Consider the following 22575-nt stretch of genomic DNA (forward strand, 5'->3'; position numbering starts at 1 on the left):
TTTTTCTTTTTAAGTGAATCCGCTTTCTTGGCACTGAGCAACAGGAAGGACCAGACTCGCTATTTGTTTTAAGAGAAAGAAACACAATAACAATGGTTTCCATGGGGCCTGTTGAGCTGGCATGAACATCTAAAGTGCACCATAACCAGAGTGCTTTGATGTGAGAGATCTCGGGAGCACGTGGATGCCTGTAGAAAGCTTCTTTTCTCACAGAGACTTGTTTAAATATCACACCCCAACCTAGAAAAATAGCGCAGATCACTGTAAATCATTTCAATCCCTGCATGAAAGGACAGTTCTGGCCGTGATTGCAGCGCTGACTGAGGTTGCCAAGTGATACTGTACTACCTGCAGGCACCACACCTTTAAATACAAAGGAAACATACGCCACCTGGTTGTCTCAGGTGAAACAGTCCCGAGGTGTGCGCCGGATCACATTTCACAGGTGAGGCGGTGATAAAACTGCACCTCATGGTGTTTTCAGCGAACACCATCTCATGATCTTCTAAATACTAGATTACTGGGTCGTGATGAAACTTTTAGTACGATCACAGATTTGTTGTAGATTATCACGCTGCAATGTGAGCGTTTTTTGCGGTGTTCCAAATCTTTTGTAATGATTTAACTCCACCCTCTTGGGTTGGTCCTGAGGTGAGCCGGCTATAAACTGCAGCTCACACACATATGTAGGTGAGACGGGCTTCAGCTCTCTGGCAGGTATGACAGCTAAAAAGGACCTCACTGGATTCAAGTCGTCTTGACGCACACAAGGTCCGGACTTCACGCCGAGAGATACTGGATAGGTCTCCTACAGCACTGTCAAAGAGGAGAATTGATCAGGAAGCATGAAGTTGGAGGTGTTGTGTGGAAGCCACTACGACATGAAACACTTGGAGGTGTCCAGTGATGCAGAGGGGAGTGTGCGCTCTCCACTCTCTGCTGAGGAGGAGCTGGGGTCGGATGGGGACTGCGTGGCGCACAGCCCTCCACCTGTTACTCCGTGCACCGGCACCAAGTCCAAGCCGTACACACGGAGACCCAAGCCCCCGTTCTCGTACATCGCTCTCATCGCCATGGCTATCCGGGACTCCCCCTCTGGACGTCTGACTTTGGCGGAAATAAACGACTATCTGATGCAAAAGTTTCCGTTCTTCAGAGGCAGCTACACCGGCTGGAGGAACTCGGTTCGGCACAACTTATCTCTAAATGACTGCTTTCTCAAAGTGCTCCGGGACCCGTCCAGACCTTGGGGAAAGGACAATTACTGGATGCTCAACCCTCACAGCGAGTACACCTTCGCTGATGGGGTGTTCCGGCGCAGAAGGAAGCGCATCGATAAGAAGATCAGCAGGGAGCCGGAGGTGCCCGAGCGCGCAGAGGAGCCGCGGGGCGTCCAGCAGCCTGCACCCACCAGGACTGACTCATGTGCCAAGTTTATCAGTTCGTTTGCTATAGACAGCATCCTCAGCAAGCCGTTCAAGAGGGACTCGCATGAAGAGCGCTCACCGGTGCACCCTGCCTTCACCTGGCCGCGCTACACTGAACTAATGATGCCTCATTTAAATACACCTGCCTCGCTTTCATACGCCGAGCCACCCTGTCGCATGGGCTCCTGCGCTGCGCTGGTGTCAAACGCCTACGACTGTGGGCTGCTCTCACACGCAGTCTTGAGATACCACAAATAAACCTGGACCTCTTTTTTATGATTTGATGATTAAAAGTCATCAATGTGCACTGATGATGGACATCATTGTGGTGGCAAGGCGTTACACTTTCTCAGCTTTGTACCTCTGGTCATTTCCCCTTTAAAGCGTCATCAGATTTGAAATTTTATACACAAATCTTTATTGTAAATGTTACTGAACTGACCATTAACGGTGTTGTTTGTTTAACAAACGTGTTGAGAATTTGCACTTTGACTGTTTTTGTGTCTTCTTCTTTCAAAAAACACGCTCTGTACAATGAAATAAAAAAAGCAACTAGTGATGGTTTGTGTTTTCTATGGTTTTAACATGACTCTATATCAAACTGATAAGCAGGTGATTCCACCAAATTGGGACTGACACGTGCTGAAGACATCTACACCTGTACACCCAATGCAGTATTGTTTATCGGGGCGTGTGTTCATGTGACCTTGCAAAATTCTTTGAGAGCTGATTGGTTGTAAGTGTACCAAGAGCCTGCCAGCAGCCTCGTGCTTAGCCTTTGCCTTACCCATATTTAGTAAAAGATAAGATATTTCTTCTTAGCCGATAAGGAAGAAGAAGTTCCCAACCCATTAACGGCCCATGTGCAGGCCTGCAGCTCATACAACAGTACTGCTAATAGTAAGAAAATAAAATATAAAATATTAATAATATGAATGCAGCCTATTTTTTAATATCCGTTTCCCTCCATAATGCATAATACGATAAAAATTCGCCTTATAATTATTTATTTTTCAGTGCTTATGAAGCTCGCTGGTGCCGGATAAGGGGCATCGAATATTTATGTTTTCTGTCTGGCGCTGCAAATAGCTGTCGCCTCAGTCACCACACATGCGCAGGAAGGGCTTCATACAAATGGTGCATCCTGAGCGAAGTCGACTCGAATCCACAATAGGAAGAAAAGTCTTCCAAGTAGGCCCATTCTTCTGAGGCTAGAAAGTAAATTTCCTTCAAAGCAGCTGTGCATCCTGGACGCGGCGGGGGTCGCGGGTTTGATCTCGCAACACGTTCTTGGCGGATTGTGTTGAAGCTGCTGCTGGTGCATGAGAAATTATTTCACGTCCTTGTAGCGGCGACCTGCTCCAGCAATGAGTGACAGCAGGCGTGCGTAAAACTCCAGAAATGCACCCCAAAAAAGCGGCATTTACAGTAGTAAACTTTGCAGGAAATGTACCGGAATATTTCACTGTCTGGATCTTTTCTTGAGACTTTATTTAGAGCCTCTAATCAATTCATTTCTCCAGGGATGTAACCCAGGCTCCCAGAGGTAAACTGACACTCGTGCGCTGTGTGCGGTACGTTGGCACGCTGTGATGGAAAAAGCATGCTTCCTCTCATGTCAGAGTCCTAACCCTGAACAGATCCCAAACAAGCGAGCGCTGCACGACTCCTTCTCCCGTCCACCTTTACAAAACAACACCGCCAGTGGGCATCGTCACTGTTTGCAGGTACATGTGAGGACAAGGGGGGGGGGGTATTTTGATTTGTTCCAAGCAGTGTCGCTTTATTCATCCTGGTTTGCAAGGCTATCAAATACTTGTCTGACAAATGTATTCAGAGGTGTTTTGGAAAGTGAGTCGTGGGAGGAGATTTGTCTTACTCCACTGCGCTGCGTCCGGCTTCTAGTCTGGATCCTGGCCAGATGGGGAGGGAGTAGTTCCTGGCGATTTCTTGGAGGGATTTTGGGGGGATCGAGGGGCAGAGAGAGATTTACGAATTGATAGGTGGTCGAGTTGTGTTTGGCCGGGTGGATATGCGCAAGCAAAGTCGAGGAGCTTCATTTCCCCTCTTTTTTGGGATCATTACCGGCAGCGATGGCCAGAGAGAGGAAGGGGCAACAGCGGCTGGTGAATTTCACGGTTAGAAACGCGCAGAGCATCGCAGAGGGACACTGACCTTTTAATCATCGCATTAGGGAACCTTTGACAGCATTTGTAATATAGGAAAAGTTAGTTGCCACGGCGGTACACGGCCCGCACAGTGAACGGATCTAAAAACCATGACAACTGAGAGCTCGAAGCACCATTTGGATCCATCTAATCCTCTGCGCTCCAGCCCAGCGGCCGGCTCTCTGAACGCCGCTCTGCTGAGCGCGCAGCCGGTGATGGAGAGCGCGCAGAACGCATCAGCCAAGTGGAAAAAGGGGAACTCTGGCTTGAGGCGCCCCGAAAAGCCTCCCTACTCATACATCGCCCTCATTGTGATGGCAATTCAAAATTCCCCGAGTAAACGGCTTACTCTGAGTGAAATCTATCAGTTCCTGCAGGCCCGCTTTCCCTTCTTCAGGGGCTCGTACCAGGGATGGAAAAACTCCGTCAGACACAACCTGTCTCTGAACGAGTGCTTTATAAAGCTGCCGAAGGGTCTGGGTAGACCTGGCAAGGGGCACTACTGGACCATCGACCCGAGCAGTGAGTTTATGTTCGAGGAGGGCTCCTTCCGTCGCAGACCCCGAGGGTTCCGTAGGAAATGCCAAGCTTTGAAGCCAATGTACAGGATGATGAACGGCATCGGGTTTGGTGCCTCCATGCTGCCGCAGAACTTTGATTTCCAGTCACCTTCGGGCTCATTAGCATGCCATAACAGCTACAACATAGACTTGATGGGTAATGCAGTGGCAGGTGGCTTCGAGGGACTCGGAGGGGGACACCACGTCCCACATATGTCATCAGGCTCCGGGTCATCGTACATGGCTGCATGTCAGGTGGCTTCTTCTGCGGACTATTGCCCGGACAGCAGCAGCAGCCCCCTGCAGTCCTCCCCAGCGATGACAGGCACTCTGGACTGTCAGCCTCCTTATGCAAATGCAGCCTCTCACTGGAGTTCACCTGGTGTACCTTCATACATCAAGCAGCAGTCGCTGGCATCGAGCAGTCCCTCTTCCTCTGCTCTGCACACGGGAATGTCATCTTACTCTCTGGATCAAGGCTATCTGCACCACAACGCACGAGATTCCTCCGAGATTTCAGGTGAAGCCTCGCTGAATAACCGCATGCATAAGCTGTAAATGTAAAATATTCGATTTTCTCACTCTTATTTTCGCTGTAGTGAGTCGTAAGAATGCTTAACATGAAACTGTGGCGATGAGTTATCAGCCATTGTTTGCGTAAAGAGTTCACATACATTGAACTATTAACAAATCTGTGGAAATTCTATTTTCATGATGCATTTTAATCAAATCAAGCTCCATTGGATGAGCAGTCACAGGCTGCAGAAAATGCACATGTGAATCCGTTTTTGACCAAACATCTGTCCAACATCAGCGAACCTTTCTGGAAAAGCATTAAAATTAAACACAGAAAAGTAAAAACCAAAACTAACCTGCATTAACTGATCAGATTTGGGTGCAATTTAGAACTTTTTTTATTATTATTATTATTTTGTTAATATCAGTCATAAAAATCGTGTGAGAAGGCTGAATAAATGTTTAGTTAAATTTTTTCTTTTACCATTTGATGGCATTTCCATCCTCTTTAGGGGCCTCTGCGCTGGAGAACGTATAGAAAATAGGATAAATACACGATAAAACGTGAAGAAGTAACGAAAATAGCGATGAACACAAACACATTCTTAGAACTGGAAAAAACAGCTGCTTTATTCAGTGCAAGTGCCACTTCATTAAGGCCTTTAACTTGAGGCACAATAATCAGGATATTTACAGCAGGAAGTGTTATTTTGTTATTTTGTTTCCATTCAGATATTTTCTTTTTCATTGTCTTTAAATGCACATAACAAAACATAATAAATCACCCTTAAGGCTGTTTTACAGTCAGAAACTGATGGCTTTGTAATGATGAATTAATGATTACCAGCATTAATTAGAACTACATTAGAACTACATTATCAAATAAAAGGATAAACATCAGCCAAAGGATTTATCACATACGTCGTTCTAATAAACTGATCTATGGCGCGTTTGTAAATGATCTTTAACCATCAATAAAACCGTTAGATACATCCTAAAAACACTACACAAGGGGCACCAACAAATATCAGCACACATTACTGAAAACGCAATATATATTTTATGTTGTTTGAATAAAAGCAAAGAGATTTAACCATAAAAACATAGAGATGCGACCTGATGACAAAGCGATCGTTTGACCTAATGTGTGCTGTGTGTTCGCAGTGGGACTGTCTCGGTATTCCAGCCATTCGGCTCCTGTGTGTGACAGGAAGGACTTCGTTTTGAACCTAAACGGAATCTCCTCTCTTCATCCCAGCACCGGCGGATCTTACTATCATCAGCTTCATCACCACCATCAGAGCGTCTATCAGGACGTAAAGCCGTGCGTCATGTGACCGGACGCCGAGGACGCAGCTGCCTTCTTCTCTCCTCAAGCCTCAGGTGGAGCCATCAACGGGATCTGTGGTGAAGAGAGGACAGAGACTCTTCTCTCCGGTGAACTTTGACCTTTTTTTTAACAGTTTATGATGGTTATGATGTGAGGACTACACCCTCTCGGACCTCTAGGACTGACTTTACGCACGTGGATAAGCAAATACCTACATTTTGACAGCAAGAATGCACGACGTAGACATACCCGAATTAATCCTTATTCGTACACTAAATTTTGTTGGCCTGAAATTTCTGAAACTGTTGCTGATTTCCTGCAGAAAGCCTTTAAAGAGATTTATTTTAAGGTATCGTGTGGAGGCGTTTAATGTCTTAAGCAATAAATGTTTCGAATGAAAATGTTTTGGGTTTCTTTTTTTCATTAATTTTACCAACGCTGCAATTCTCCTTTTCTCTTCTCATGTTTTCCCTTTTCTTTGTTTGTGCTACAAGATAATGATTATGATCATCATAATGACTAAATTACCCAGAATGACCCCAAAATCTGATTAATCGTGAAAAGCTTTCTAAACATGGCCGTTTGTGGGCGATTTCGCAGACTTCCATGTGTCCCGTTATTTCTGAGCCTTCAGGCTGGGTTTGACTGCGTTTCGACTCTTTTATTTGCGACCAACAAATAAATACTTTATAGTACAGTATTGCTGCTTCAAGGTATGAATGTTATATCAGAGACACTGTTGTCGCATTCACGTCCATCACGGAATTCCAATTGTTTTATCAGTGCTTACTTTAATAAACATTATTTTCCTCCTGGAAAGCCGATGTACTGAACTTTTCATCAGTTTAACATATGAAGAAAGATATGTTTTTTTTAATGTATCCTGTCGAATTTGTGTTAAAAATAGTTTTTATCTTATTAAATTTATTACTAAAAAGAAAGAAAATGAAAGGCGCAGTCGATGTTCACCTCTTGGATAAAAATCCTTCATTCTGGTTCAGTCCTGTTGGTTTTCACGTGACTGTAGCGCCGCCTCGTGACTGAAAGTTGAAGTTCTGCGGTTATATCTTAACAGGATGTGTTCATGGATTCTTCTTCTCTTAAGAGAATAAAATGTTATGCAGAACAATCAGTTGGTCATACAGTCAGGTTGCCTGAGAATCGCCTAAGATGCAGTTCAACTAAATGACTCGATATCACACCAAAATAAAAGGCTATACTGATTTAAAACCTAAAAGCTGTGTCATCAAGGTGGTTTAACCAGCGCTAGGTGCCAGTCCATTAAACCCAGTTTGAGTTTTTTAATTTGATCATGCTGTAATAAGTCTTGAAACATCAGATGCACAGCAGTCTGTGCTGTGTTTTCAGCCCCAATTTAATAATTTTATAAGCTTAATAATGAGTCCTGGTGGGAGAGGTCAAGCAGAAATTGTATTATTGAACTGCATGTTTGAATTAGATTGGTTATATGTACAGCATGTATACAAGTAATGTAAGGGTTGTCAGTGGATGCTGTTGGACCATTGCTACACACATGAGAATGATGATAATGATGGTGATGATGATGGCTGTAAGAGTGAGAACAGGCTGGTTGTTAGAATCATCTTCATTAGAAGTGTATTAATGTTCTGTTATATTATATTATTCAACACTGAGGGTGTGTAGCTTGCTGACGTTTTGTGATACTTTACTGAGGAAGTAAGTTTAAGAAAGTAAACGTGATGTTACAAAAATAAATTCAATTACGCACTGAATCAAACACCATCAGTCATCAATTTAACATGTATCTATTAGACCTCTGTCAGCGACTGGTATTAATATTACTTTATTCATTCTTTTTTATTCATTTGCAGCCATTAGCCATGATGTACTGGAACATGTCATGTACACCTCATTCATTTGGCAGAATGGCTGCTTGTCCAAAATTGTCTTAAATCCAAATGTACAAATATTCCACCTCTAGTCATGAATTTGTTTTATGTCTGCGATTTTTTACGGTGAATCTCATTTATGTTTGAAAAGGAAAATACAGATTTCACAGTTGTTCACAAGCTCAAATAATTAATGGAATTTATAGTTTTCATTTTTTAAATGTCTTTATTATTATTTGATTTTTCAATTTCTTTATCTTATTTTGGTCGTTTTGAACAAAGCTTCTTTGCACCAACAGCTTTTTATTCTTTGCACTTCCTTCGATCTGCTGGGATTTGACATTTGATTTTTATGTTTTTCATAAATACTCTTTTTCTAGATGATTTTCAGCACTGACGAGAAGACCAGGCTGAAAGAGGAATCTGCAGAAAAGTGTCCCAAGGAGGGAAAAACTTGCACCATGATACAATAAAGTCAACTTTGAAATGGCATCATACAGACTAAAGCAATTTAATGCAGACTCATAATACAGAAACACTCAATCTAGTTCATTTTTATGAGCATTATTATCTGAACTATATAATTATTCTCTGTGTGAGAGCTAATGGAGCTCAAAAAGCCTGTTTTGTATAGAAAATCTATGTTTTTATTTTGCTTTAAAATTCAACAAAGAAAAACAAACAACATTGTTTTTGTGTGATGCAGGAAGACAGTGTTTCAGACTGCTAGGCTGCTGCCACATGTTTAGGACCAAAGGGTTAGCGTGACTCACACAGACTGAAGTATCCCATTAGGAACACACACTAGTGGCTTAGTTCGAAGTGGATGTCTCTTTAAGATTGAATGAAAATCATGCCCTTCCTGGAAAAAAAACAACAACAACAAAAAAAAGCATGGAAATGCTCCTGCACATCATCATCATCTTCATCGCTGCTGTCTTGGTGGCCTGTAGTAGTAAGTCAGTGAAGGAATAATTAAATCAATACTTGGCCTGTTTGACGCAAGTTACCAATTCATCTTAAGATTTTGCTGAAAAGAATGATACAGGGATACACAGTATTTTTTAAATTCTGCACACCACAATTTTTTTTTTATGGTGCATTAAATTTTTTTCAATATGTGCCCATGTAGGAAAAGCAGGAGGTATGAACGTGTCTAGACTCCTTAAACAAAGAACAGCATGGTTTTACAAACATGAAATGTGTGAAAACAAAACCCAAAACAATGTGTATTTATTCTGAGGAAAGCTCTCTGGATCTGTCACCCCTCCACTCACTCCATTGAATTGCAGATTATAGCGGACACTGAATGCATAACGTCATGGAGTGGTGGAAAGTAACCAAGTATACTGTGAATTCCCCAATGGGGATCAATAAAGTTTTACTCTATCTATCTGTCTATCTGTCTAACTGTCTGTCTGTCTATCTGTCTATCTATCTGTTTGTCTGTCTGTCTGTATTCAAGGTCATGGTTTCCCCTGATCTCATAACTCATGCCTCCATTCTCAGAAGTAATATGGGATTGGATAGTATTCATTTAAGGCTGTAGTACTGAAATACACCGTGAGGTGGCAGTAGAGTCTTATTAATGTTCTGCATCCTCTTTGCCTGCTGGAGGCTCCTGTAGGACAACAGATCAAACACCATACACGCACGCGCCATAGATAGATTAGGTTAATGTTGATTGGTTAAATTAGTCTCAACAGTATTTATCATTTATAAAATGAATGATCTAAATTAAAATCAATAATAAAAAAAGGCTGTATGCTTTGTTAAAAGCGAGCAATATGAATGATAGTACTGAGTTAGTGACCTATTTTTCCAAATAAATAACCTCCAGTTTAACGGCAGCCTCTGGTCAGTGATCCGTTATTTGTTAATTTGTCTCCAGAAACGAAGGTTTCAAACTTCTGTTATGAAATAGTTGCAGGCCAGTAAAGACTTCATGAGGGTTTCAAATAAATTACTCCAATTAAGTGACACAAATCAATGCAGGCTAAATGACGGAAACACTAGAGGGAGCCAAAATTATAGTTATAATGAAACTTCAATAGACTATTTTTTTCCTCCCAATTCAATTCAAAGGGCTTTATTGGCATTGGAGCATTGATAACAAAGTTGCCAAAGCATCAAAATACTAATTTGTCCAACTATTTGTACACAATAACAGAATCTAATAGTTTTAAAAAATTCAGCATTGTGAATTTGATTTGATTTGATTTTGACTCTCGATATTAGTTTTTTTTTTAATTTCAATTTTAGTGCATCACATACTTTTATAATAATATATTCTATTCCCTTTGTCTGATTATTAACTCTAATCTCGGCCCTTTTTTACAAGCAAAACTTTGGAATGAGGGAAGATCAAGTGGTACAAATGCACAAAAAACAAACAAACAAAAAAACAATAACAATAAAATAAACCTAAACTGAATTAAACTGTACATCAAATAATATTAGAACGAGCGTCTACGTCACCATAAAACATAACATTTATGTTTATAATAATTCTGTCCTCATTCTACTGTAATTACATTAAAAATGGCCTAAAGCCATCAGATGCTGCGCCTGTTTTGTTGATTATTTTGACATCCAGTTTTCCACTGTGCTGCACTCGTGGACACCTTAAATAATAAAGAGTTAAGGAGGACTGGGTGGGCAGGCCGTGGTATTAAGTCAAAAAGCCCGTCCTGAACTGTGTAAACAGCCCAGGGCGGTGGAAAAAGTTCATGCCCGGGTCCATGTAAGGAGAAACCGGCGGAGCACCAGGCCACTGCACGGACGTTTAATTAAGACGACCTGCAGAGGATTACATCGATATTGGGACTGTAACTTTGCCTCACAATGAGCATTTACAATTTCTCTGACAGCAGGGCCATACAGAGGCCTTCGGGGTCGGATTATTCTATCTTTGCTCCAAATCTGATTTAATTTCAAAACTCAGCCTTTAAAATAATTACCTGACATAAAACTCCACAATCTGCTATAAAACACGTTATAAACTCTCCGGGGATTCCTTTTTTTCCTTTTATTTAAATCGTAGGTGATGGCGGAGTTGCTTTTAGTTTTGTTTATTCGGCTGCAGGGACAATAAAAGGGGCCTCCAGCATCACAATACAACAGATAAGCAAATGTAAGGTGTCACGGTCTTCCCGTTTGGCTCCCCGTCTTTCAAACCCTTCCTTTGAATAAACTCTCACACCTTTCAGGCCCAAACTGCCTTTAATTCCCGCCGTAATGAGGTCTCACCTCTTACCGCCCACTGCCCGCGATGCGCGGCTCTGCCCCGCTTTGATCTGCGGCTGCTCAGGAGGCGCTTGACTAATAAAACGCACTTTTAAAGACGTTGGAACTGCACGTAATTTTGGCTTCTTTGTGTTTCTATCCGTCTAATAAATAAATAAATAAAAGTGGAGATATTTTGTTTTGTTAATTAGTTTAAAATGAATTCACTGCATGCCATGCGTAAAATTGTGACTTTTTTAGATACACCTGACTCAATTCAATTCTATAATATCCATATTAATATACAGATATAGGACTTTTAAATACGAACAATAACTCATCTGTTTCTGTTATTTTAAGACGCACACAGGTCTGACAGAGGGTGTCTTTTGTGACAAAGTGTGCGTGGATAAGCCCTGCATGGTCTTCATTGTGCACATGTGAGTCGCTCTGTCACGTCTGGAGTCTCGGCTGGAGTGGGCTGGGAGTTAACCGACACCTCCTCTCGCTTTTTCTGAAAAACCCCGAGTGTGGCCGGGAGCTTTGGGCTCCCTCCGCGCGGCCCGACTCCCCATTGGACGAGCCGCGCACTTTCAGGGAGGAGCTCCACTGGCAGCAAAAAGGAGGAAAGAATTTAACTGCGCAAAAGTCCTGTGTGGTGACGGATGTCCAAAGTTCAGAACTTTTCAATGCGCGTTGCGTAGAGACACGGAGATGGGGACGGCTTAAACACTGCTGAGCTCCAGCACGCTGCACTGTTGCTGACATTTTCGCTCTTTTTCCCCCCTTTTGATCCGAGCAGTGAGGAACTGTGATTTGAGCGCCTCAGCCGTCAGAGGAGGGAGAAGTGGAGCTCTCCGTCTGCCTATTTTGGAGCTTTATTTTCGGATCAAAGTGAAGACATGCAGGCTCGCTACTCCGTCTCCAGTCCCAACTCGCTGGGCGTCGTGCCGTACATCAGCAGCGACCCGAGCTACTACCGGGCCGCTGCCGGTGGGGGATACACCGGGATGCCAGCACCTATGAACATGTACTCTCATGCGGCTCATGACCAATACCCCGCCAGCATGGCCCGGGCGTATGGACCGTACACCCCCCAACCTCAGCCCAAGGATATGGTCAAGCCCCCCTATAGCTACATTGCGCTCATCACCATGGCTATCCAGAACTCGCCTGACAAGAAGGTGACCCTGAATGGGATTTACCAGTTTATCATGGAAAGGTTTCCGTTTTACCGAGACAACAAGCAGGGCTGGCAGAACAGCATTAGGCACAATCTGTCTCTGAATGAGTGTTTTGTCAAGGTGCCCCGCGACGATAAAAAGCCCGGTAAAGGCAGCTACTGGACCCTGGACCCGGACTCGTACAACATGTTCGAAAACGGGAGCTTCCTGAGGAGGAGACGGCGGTTCAAAAAGAAGGACGTGATGAAAGAGAAAGAAGAGCGGCTGCAGAAGGATGTGCCGCCGAGGCTGCAAGGCCGGGACCAGGAGCAGCCGGTGCAGCCGGGCTCCAAGCCTGTGAGGATCCAGGATATTAAGACTGAGAACGGGACAGTCACGCCGCCGCAGGCCGACTCGCCCTCTTTGAGCACCGTGCCCAAAATCGAGAGCCCGGACAGCAGCAGCATGTCCAGCGGGAGCCCCCACAGCATCCCCTCCAATAGGTCCATCGGCATGGACAGCTCCGAGCACCACCAGCACCACGGCCAGGCCTCGACGCAGGGCTTCAGCGTAGACAACATCATGACCTCCCTCCGGGGGTCTCCACAAGGGGCCACCGAGCTCACCTCCAGCCTCACCGCCTCCACCAGGACAGGTATAACACCGTCTTTGTCCTTAAACTATTCTCCAAGTCAGACATCTGTCTATAGTTCACCCTGTAACCAAAACTCCATCTCCACTACCTCCAACGCAACCTATCATTGTAACATGCAAGCCATGAGCTTGTACGCCGGGGACAGATCTAGCCACTTGGCACCGAGCACCACCGTGGACGAAACGTTGCCAGATTACTCAGTCACGACCACCTCATCCTCCCTGAGCCACGGTAACCTAAACTCTGGCCAGGAGGGCCACCATCCCCACCAAGGGAGGCTGACCTCATGGTACCTCAACCAGGCCGGAGACCTGGGCCATCTGGGCGCAACGTACCCAGCGCAGCAGCAGAACTTCCACTCAGTCCGAGAGATGTTTGAATCCCAGAGAATTGGCTTGAATAATTCACCGGTGAATGGGAATAACAGCTGTCAGATGTCGTTCCCACCGAGCCAATCCATCTATCGCACTTCGGGAGCTTTCGTGTATGACTGCAGCAAGTTCTGACCAAAAGAGAAAAAAAAAAAGGCTCAGTATTTTCCGCACGGTGTTTGAACTGTGTCAGTGAATCCCTCCCTCCCGCACCACATGGACTAACATGAGACAGAAAACAAAACAGAAAAGACTTGATCTTGGTTTTTCTAAAGAACAGTGTTACTGCAAATAACACGTAAGTCTCTCTTCGCTTTTGTGGCTTTATATGTTAAGGATATGTCAGTTTTCTTGGACGTGTAAATTGCATATAGTAATTTATTTCTAAATGTAGCCGGATATTATGGACCAAACACCAAAAAAAAAGTGTTTCGAAATTGAATTGCCTTAATTGTCCAAAATAAAAAAAAGAAAGAAAATAAAAAAAATTGTTCCATTATAAAAGTAAGATAAAGGAACGTGTAGCCTATATCGCCGTACTATTTCAAAGATTCTTCCTTTGTTGAAAAGTATTTTGAAGGATTTGTTTGTTTGTTTAATAAATTGTCATTTTATGTGAGTTAAAGTTACGCCTCGTTTCTTACAGACTTGAATACAGGCTAGTGATATTTTACACTCGGTCTGGCTCGTGTTAGTGTTGTGTGGAGGGTAAATTATTACTCTGATTTGACCCTCTGACATTTTCTTATTTCTTTCATATATTTGAAATGAGTGAAGGATGCTCGGACTGGAATCTGCTGCACAGATCTAGATCTTATCATATTTTTAATCTCACAAAAAAACGATAAATACTTTTTTGCAATGATGCCCTAGAAGCACACATTCGCCTCTCATCCCATTGGGACAAAAAACTTGGAGGTAGCATTAAAAAAAAGATTAAAGCAAAAAGCAAATTTGCATCCAATATCACGCGCACGTCCAGTGAGAACCCCCTGCTGATGATGTGTTTATTTCGACCTTTTTAACATCCATATTTCACTTCCTGTTTCGATTTTTATTGTCAAATTAGAGGCTTAATACGAGATGATTAGAGAAGATGTTGACCCGAGGCCTAGACCTGGGAACCAGCCTGCGCACAGCACAACTTTGTTTTGGATCGCGTTGTGTGTTTACTGGCGCATACCAGTGCTTACTTAATATCATACCACACATGCCAAAGATAGTCCCGTTGTCACTTCAGTCTTGATGTCTGTATTCTCACCAGTCTGAAACGACGCGGACATGAAAGGGAGACAACCAAGGCCACGTATTATTATGCGCACCTCAGCCCAGTCTTTTTAGTTTGCAGGATATTTTACTGCAAGAGTGAGTATAGATTATTAAATTGGCTTTTATGTACTCCAAGTGTCAGATTGATGTTTTGTTGTGATCCTGGATGGCAGATTTCCTCAGAAACAGCATTAAAGGGTTGTTTTCCCTCAGTGACACTAATGAATGGGAACCGGTCTCTTTTAATCACGTTCAGTGGAAACTCACAAACAGCCATTTATTGAGTACTATTGCGCGTATGCGTGGAAATTGATTGATATAAATACAGTACTGTTGATCTTCATCTACAGTCGACAATCAAAGCAGGGGTTTTTAATTTATTTTGTATTATTATTATCTTTTAATGGTGGGACTTTCAATTTAATTTAAAATATCAGAGATATTTATTTTAAATGTCATTAATTATTATTTTTAATTAAATTCGCTTGGATAAAATTGTGCGTGAGGTGTGCGTGAAATTGCGCAAGGCTATAGTCCGTACAAAGACAATGTCTATAATAATAATAATAATAATAATAAGAATAAGAATAAGAATAAGAATAATGACAAACTTACCTACATCGCTGTTATTGACAAACTTCTTATATCAAAAGAAAATCGGAGTGTATACAATTATAACAATATCGTCTGTCTATAAATATGATAGAAGATAATTCCTGTTAATGAATATAATAATAACAACAACAATTACAATACACGCATATTAACTGCACAATTACATTTAAAATCGAGTTGCTTGATTTTCTATCGAAACTCATTAACCAAGTGATTTTTGAGACCAGTTCAGAGGCTTTTTTTGCCAAAGTGTGCTCTCTAACAGAAACAGAGGGGACGGCAGCGTGTCCCGCAGCCTGGGACAGAGACAGAGTACAGCATGGGAAGTATGATTCTGAAATAGAAGGTGGGTTAAGGGCTTATTTCTCACATCCCATCGGTAGCTTCAGGCCTCAAACTGCAGGACGTGTGCGCATTTTAGCCTACACAGGCCTTAGTGTAATGCTTAATGTTCGTGAACAACAACAGGAACGAAAAAAAAAAGTAAGACAGAAAATATTTCACTTGTTCAGTGTAACCACAATGAAACGCCGCTTGTGTGTCTCTCCAGACTCTCCGATTGCACCAACTGTAATCAGGCTCATAAAAGTCCTGCGATACTTTCCCAAGTATAGGCCTAATAAACAAACGTCGTGTTAGTCAAAAGATTGATGGCGCCCTCGCAGAATAGACCAGGTCAGGAAGGAATAAAATTCAATCAGAGAGCTGGAATCGTTTTTCATGAGACGGAAAAGGCAGAGAGGGAGACGGGGGTCAATGAGGAGGATGTCGGCCGCCCAAGCACCATCAACAATATAACAGGACATAGCACACACAGAGAGAGAGAGCGAGAGAGAGAGAGAGAGAGAGGGAGAGAGAGAGAGGGTACAGCGTGGTGGTTGTGACTTGAATGCCTTAAAATTGTAAGTAGCTACTACATATTAAAAAGGAAAAAAAAAACATCCCGAAATAAAACACAAACGCCTTAGAAACGGTTAGAATGGAAAGTATAACCTGCACTTTTGGCACTAGGAATGAAGTGATACTGTAATTAGCAATGAGCCTATAGTTTCCGCGGGGCCCCCGAGGTCCTCAGCCTGTCCCGAGGGGCCCAACAGCAAAACAGCTACAAATTTGATTTCTCTTTCATTTCCCTTCTCAGGAGAAGGTTTGGCCAAGAAAGAGTCGTTTTCGCTTTAACAGCCATGCCCCCACACACAGCGCAGACTGCTGCGGCACAACAATAAAAACAACAATAATCAGATGCTGCTCAGGGCTCAGTCCGAGCAAACGGGGGCCCGCGTCTGGCTCTTTGGGCTCCCTCAGCGCGGAGACGTTTGGGGACCCCTGTTTCAGCCCGCGCTGCGCTTTTTTCCTGCAACGTTCCGCTACATTCCTGAAAATGCACAACTTCCCTCGCTGCTTTGGGTCGAATAGCAAAGACAAAAGCGCCTGTGTTAGCCAAGCCTTTAATATTTAACAAATCAAAAGTGCACCATCGCATTGACTCTGTGACGTCGTGGCTTTTAAAAGCAGACAGGGCATTATGTCTTTGTCTTTTTTTATTGCTGTTTAGTCGCCGATTATGAATTTCTGAAAGGTGATTTTAGAGCGCTGGTTTACAGGCCTGTCATATCAGATTATTATATATTCTGAATAGATTGGCAGCTCAGTAGGTGAGATGTGTGTTCGCCCGTGTGTGTTCGGAGGTCAAAGTTCAAACCAACATAATAGAAGAATATTATTTTAATATAAAATATTAACTAAATATGAAATAATCTCGTCATTCTGAGGTTTTCAGTAAATGTGGACCGAGAGCAAACCGATGTCTGTTACGACTAAGAGGCTGTAGGCGACAATTATGTCAAGCACAACCGCAGATCAGATGGAAAACTTCGCTTTGCAACCTTCAGTTTTGTCAGTCATGACCTCGACAGGCGTGAATAAGGCCAAATGGAGACTGCTCGGAATTACATTGACATTATTGATATTTTTGTCCTTCATGTGTTGAAGCAAATTATTTGATAGCAGTTTTTAGATATTTATCTCAACAGAGAGGCGCAGACGGGCTGAAACTCCTTTCCCTTAAATATGAAACCATGTATTTCCACCCTTCTCCTGCCGCGGAGATAATTTAAGAGCATTGAATCTAAAGGCTGTAATGTTTGCAATTTTTGGTGCTCTAACAACCGATTATTATTCCATGTTACTGGCTGTACAGAGTGCCAGCTATGCGTAAAAGCGCAGTGCGACTGAGGCTGAGCTTTTCCCAGAAGACGTCTCCTACGTGGCTACCTGCAAACATGTAATTGCGCAGAGGCTCGCCCCCGCAGACTGTGTGCACCTGTATGCCTGAGTGACCCGCTCAGCTCGCTGTGGAAAATGCTGTGCTGCAGCTCTCGGTGAGCGCACAGGACCCCGAGCTCCGAGCGCCATCTGGTTCTAATTAGCAGTCCATAGACGCAAATTCTGTCTGCGGCCAAACGAGTGAAAGGTTGGAGGTCCAACACTTGTCTCCCATAAGGAAAAAAAATAACCGCCGCGTGCAGCCTCTTATCCTGCGTGTCTCATTTTCGAGACAAATGGTCATTTTCGATGAAATGATTCACTCGGCTTTGTCAAAACAGGCAGAGCGATGAGGTGTAAACAAGGCTTCTGGATTAAATAATGAGCTTGAAATGGCGCCGCATCTTCCAGCCTGAAGGAGCGACGCGGTGCGGACCTCTGGGCGCTGGGCTGCGGGATAATGGGCCACTGTGAATTCAGAGCGACGGGAAACGGCCGACCTGCGAATAACCCGACAGCCTTGGCGAGATACCTCAAAAAGGAACAGAGTTGCCTTCAAGTTACACAAAACCGGCTTTTCTGCTGCTCGGGCCCGCGGTTTCTAATTATAGCACCTTTTTACGTCCGAGCACCTGAATGTCCACATTATACAGAGGGACATACAGTAATTTATTGTCAAGCGCTGTTTAATTTTATGCATATCGTTTTGAAGGTCTAGTAGCCGACAACTTTAAACTTTACTACCTTCTGTTTAAGCCGAACGGCAGGAATGAAGCGTCACTCTGTCGCAGGTGTGGGTGGTAAAATTACATTCTCATATTTACGTTAATCCATAATTACTTTATTATAAGTCGAGTCTCTCAAATTCATAAAAATAGAAACATGCATACATACAGTTTATTGTTACATCACTAAATAAACAAACCAATGCGTCAAACGAACGAGCGACTTTCCAACTCTTCAGTGGATTTGATGCATCTAGCATGATTTTTTTTTTCTACGTTTGCAAAACACATGGAGTCCTGAGCTCAAAGTAAAATAAACATTTTAATTAAGTGGATCAGAATTGAATGAAACAACCTAATAGAGCAAAACAAGAAGTTAGCGCAGTGATTTTTTGTTTCGCCTCATTAAATGAATAATAATATATAACACATAAAAAAACATACGGTGTAACACAATATGCACATGTACACAAATGCATGCACACATGCACATAAAATACATGCTGCACATGAACTGAAAACTTCACGAGGGTTTATGTTGAGAGGGGAAAAGTTGGCTCCTCGCAGGGAGCAAACTTGAACTCTGTAGCTTGTGACATGAGAGGGCCACTTCAGGGCTGTCCAGCTCCTGCTATTTGAGCCACAGTAGCAGTTGTCTGTGTCTTTCGCGGGTCTCATCTCATTTTATGGTGCAAGGCGGCCACTGGGCTATGAAAACATCAACAGCAGACTCAGACTGCTGTAGGACAGAGACAAGAAGACACAAGCACAGTTAGAAATATAAGAAATATGCATAAACATCCGTTTTAATATCCTAAAAATATAAATATTTTAATGTATGATTTTACAGGATATATTTATAGTTTTAAATTTAAATAATATAATAATATATTTTGTACTTATAATAGTGAGGGAAAAAGCTATATAATACCACATAAAATGTAAATTAAGCAATTTTTTTTAGGACTTTGACGAACGTCTTTTGTCCCAGAATTTATCTCATTGAACATTCAGAAGAAGAGACAAATTAACACATTAATTCTCAATTAATGCACATTGAATTTCAGTGAATGCAATATGCTTCCTGCCCAAGGGGTAGCTCTGCACATATGCGCGCACACACACACACACACACACACACACACGGCAACGTCAGTTTAGTTTTCTAGCAGACTCTCCCCTGATCCTCACATTTTTAAAGCCCAGGGAGGCGGGTGTAATCTGCACCAAAAGAGGAGGAGACAGTGCTGGAAGTGACCCATCTCAAGCCTGAGTCCTTTTAGTCTCCTCCAAGGAGGAGAAAAGAGAGTGTCACAGCAACCAGAAGGGAGAGACAGTGATGAATTGGGCTGCAGAGTAAATGTCATCTTTCCTTAAAATAGACGAAGGGAAAAAAAAAAGTGGCCTCACACAGGAGGTGGATCACTGAGGAAAACAAACTTGAAATTTGATTTTGATAGGGGGAGGTGGTGTGTCTGTGTGTGTGCCTGTGTGCAGAGGTAAAGCCATCTAAACTCTTTAAGAATCCCACTGGCGGTTAATTCCTGGCAGAGGAAGTGTGCTCCTCCATGCAGGATTGAAATCATGTGTGAAAGAGGGGATTTGACGTGTGTGATGTAAAAGAAAAAGAAGCAAAACTGTCTTCTGCAGACTTCCTCTTGAACTATTTCCCACTAAGCGCCTCGTCAAGTCTTCCCTCTTCTCCGCTTTTATTTTGAAGTTCCAAAAGAAGATAGTGTTGACAACAGCTCTGTGCTCCCTGGGACATCGACACTGGACTAATCCAATAGACTCTGTCTGATTTATTAGAAACAGAAACATGTGCAAATTTTTTTTTACAGCCATCCCATGATGAACATTTTTTATGATGTGTTAGCTCTGTCAATCATACAAAGAGGTCAGTAGGTCATGAAACTATCTGGCAAAAAAAAGTGCTGAAAATTCAGAGCTGCTGCAGCAAATCTGTCAACAATAACACATCCAATCGGGGAAATGCCGTGCCATTCTTCCCTTCTCCAAATCTCCAGTTTTACTGCCCCTTTCTGACAATGTTGACAGATTTGGTAAGTGATGTTTGGATAAACGAGGTTCTGAGGTGTAGATACAAAAATGAATCAGCTGCCTCTCCTTGATTAACTGGAAGCTTTGCCTTCAGATACATGTCCCTCATTTATATGATGAAGCTTGTCATCATGATTAAACTTTATTTCAAGCTTGAAACATGATGAAGCATTAAGCACGTCTCAGCACTTATTCATCAGTTTCCTTGTAGACTGTTAACTGTGACTGATTCACTTTGCCACGGTTGCCGTTTTATTCGCAACAGTGCGCCTCTGAAAGACTGTAAGTGCATGTCACTGTGTGTGTGTGTGCGTGTGTGTGTGTGTGTGTGTGTGTGTGTGTTGTGTGTGTGAGAGAGACAGAGAGAGGGAGAGGGAGAGTACCCAGAGGCATAGCTGTGTCTCACCTGGACTGTGTTCCTGTCCCTGCAATCAGGATCGCGGGAAGCAGAGATTTACCTGCAAGCTCTCCCCACCAGCACCACCACCACAAACTCAGAAACACATGCACGCACGCACGCACGCACACACACACACACACACACAAACACACACACACATGAATAACATGCCGTGATGGAGAATTACTACACAGACTGGGTGTGAGGTGAAACAAAGGCAAGGAAAAACAAACTGGTTAAAAGAAAAACACTGACCTGAGCAACAACTATCACACATTTTCACAGTTTCTGAGGAGATGCAAACTTCTAGTGTGCAGATGGGACATGATATAATTAATCACATGGATCTGATTTGCAGCATTACCCTTGAATGGACATTTTTCCTGACAGCGTCAAAATACAGTATAAGGTTAAGTAGTATTAAGATATGCAGCATGGAACCAAAATGAAATCTGCAAAATATGGTGAGAAACAAGTGTAGTATATGTAATATATTTTAACCACGCTCAAAAAATATCCTACATATGAGAAGTGCAACAAAAGTCTTTGCAGTGATGCAAAATAGATCTCATCAGTCGTCTGAGCTTGTGTCAATGGACAATCTACCCTTTGACCTCTGAGGGGGAAACCATTCCTCCCATTGTTTACTCTTCAGCCAGTTAACTAATTTTCTTCAAGTCGTTCTCGCCCCGTTGTCATGCTTGGTTGCATTGCAAAGAGCATTCAGAGGAGGAGAGGGTCAAGGAAGAGAGGGCACAAAAAAAGCAGAAAAGAACGAAAGATTTAAAAACAACGCAAATTTGATCTGTAGACACCAAGAGAGGGAATTAGCTGGGAAAATATCAGAGAAGGGTAGGGGGTGAGGGATAGTGCCAGGGATGATGTAATGGTCAGGAGGACTTCATGTTATACCAGTACACGCATGAGTGAAATGCCTCAATCACTGCAGTGTTAAAAAGCTTTGGATTCTGGTGTACTTTGACTGAAAGCAGGCATCTTAAAAGCTCGCTACAGCCTGCGGTAGATTTATCAAAGCTAAAATTCTACTGTGACCTTGACAAACCTTAAAAAAAAATGAATGAAGATCTCATGTGGCTCACACTGAAAATCTAGAATATAAATCAGTGCATATTTCACATATTTCACATTATTTCACTGTGTTGAGCAAACCCAAAGAAAAGTCAGTCTCTACACTCGCTGCAAACTCATATACTTCCAGTGGCTCGGCATGCATTTCTCTGAGGTGTGCAGGTGTGAGGTCCTCTCCGTCTGGTGAGAGGCAGCCAGATGGTGTTTGTGTGTGATGGCGAGCAGCAGCGATACAGCGGTGGTTCCTTTCACAGATCAGCACTCATATCTCTGTTCCATCTCCAGGCTCTCCGCTCATATAAACATCCCCAGTCCATGGCCCTCTGATGTTTTTGCCATTGTGTTTACAGTGAGAAGTCAGGCAAATACGTGAACTTTAAGACAAAGGGAACGAGGATGAACAATGGGCTCAGTGGCAGAGAGCTTGAATTAGCTTTAGTGAAGAAAAATTCTAAATGTTGTAAAATCCAAAAAGCTTTTCTTGATAAATTATTAGCAACCAAACAAAAACAGTGACAGCCACACTGCTTCTACTGCACATTATGTTCCCTTTGTATCGCCTGCAGTCCCAAACAGATCTTGGGATTTAACAAACAGCATTTAATCCCGTCTCAGGTTTTTATGCACACTTTGCACACCCGGTCTGCACACCACTCTCCACACGCAGTAGGAAACAAGTTCAGCTACACTTATTCAGCATGGGCGGACCCCGACCCAGGAAAAAAAAAAAAAAAACAGAAGTCTCAGCGCTCAGGGCCTGTGGCAACCGAAACGAAGAGTTCAGGAAAAGTGGAATGCGACACACACATGCACACACACGTAAATGCTTACTCACAATTCTTACTGATTCTGCCAGAAGGTGAAA

General features: G+C 42.9%; 3 protein-coding genes across 3 annotated transcripts; all 3 read left to right on the plus strand.

Annotated features, from left to right (window-relative positions):
- The first annotated feature begins 679 nt into the window (after positions 1-679).
- Positions 680-1984, plus strand: foxq1a (forkhead box Q1a). The gene has a single exon (XM_041950012.1). It carries the CDS (start codon positions 846-848, stop codon positions 1683-1685), a length of 840 nt encoding a protein of 279 aa, XP_041805946.1. The 5' UTR covers positions 680-845; the 3' UTR covers positions 1686-1984.
- Positions 1985-3415: 1431 nt separating this feature from the next.
- Positions 3416-6849, plus strand: foxf2a (forkhead box F2a). Its single transcript, XM_041950011.1, has 2 exons — positions 3416-4675; positions 5836-6849. The coding sequence occupies exons 1-2, from the start codon at positions 3706-3708 to the stop codon at positions 6006-6008; spliced, it is 1143 nt and encodes a 380-aa protein (XP_041805945.1). The 5' UTR covers positions 3416-3705; the 3' UTR covers positions 6009-6849.
- A 4850-nt stretch (positions 6850-11699) lies between these two features.
- foxc1a (forkhead box C1a) lies at positions 11700-13817 on the plus strand. Its single transcript, XM_041949294.1, has one exon. It carries the CDS (start codon positions 12000-12002, stop codon positions 13419-13421), a length of 1422 nt encoding a protein of 473 aa, XP_041805228.1. The 5' UTR covers positions 11700-11999; the 3' UTR covers positions 13422-13817.
- Positions 13818-22575: the final 8758 nt, after the last annotated feature.

Source organism: Chelmon rostratus, chromosome 12 (assembly GCF_017976325.1).
Source record: "Chelmon rostratus isolate fCheRos1 chromosome 12, fCheRos1.pri, whole genome shotgun sequence".
NCBI lineage: Eukaryota > Metazoa > Chordata > Actinopteri > Chaetodontiformes > Chaetodontidae > Chelmon > Chelmon rostratus.

What these genes read in the sequence shown, in the direction of transcription:
- foxq1a (XM_041950012.1), top strand. Translation starts at nt 846, where the DNA reads ATGAAGTTGGAGGTGTTGTGTGGAAGCCACTACGACATGAAACACTTG.
- foxf2a (XM_041950011.1), top strand. Translation starts at nt 3,706, where the DNA reads ATGACAACTGAGAGCTCGAAGCACCATTTGGATCCATCTAATCCTCTG. An exon ending in AGATTCCTCCGAGATTTCAG is followed by an intron (nt 4,676 to 5,835) that starts GTGAAGCCTCGC and finishes GTGTGTTCGCAG; the next exon opens with TGGGACTGTCTCGGTATTCC.
- foxc1a (XM_041949294.1), top strand. Translation starts at nt 12,000, where the DNA reads ATGCAGGCTCGCTACTCCGTCTCCAGTCCCAACTCGCTGGGCGTCGTG.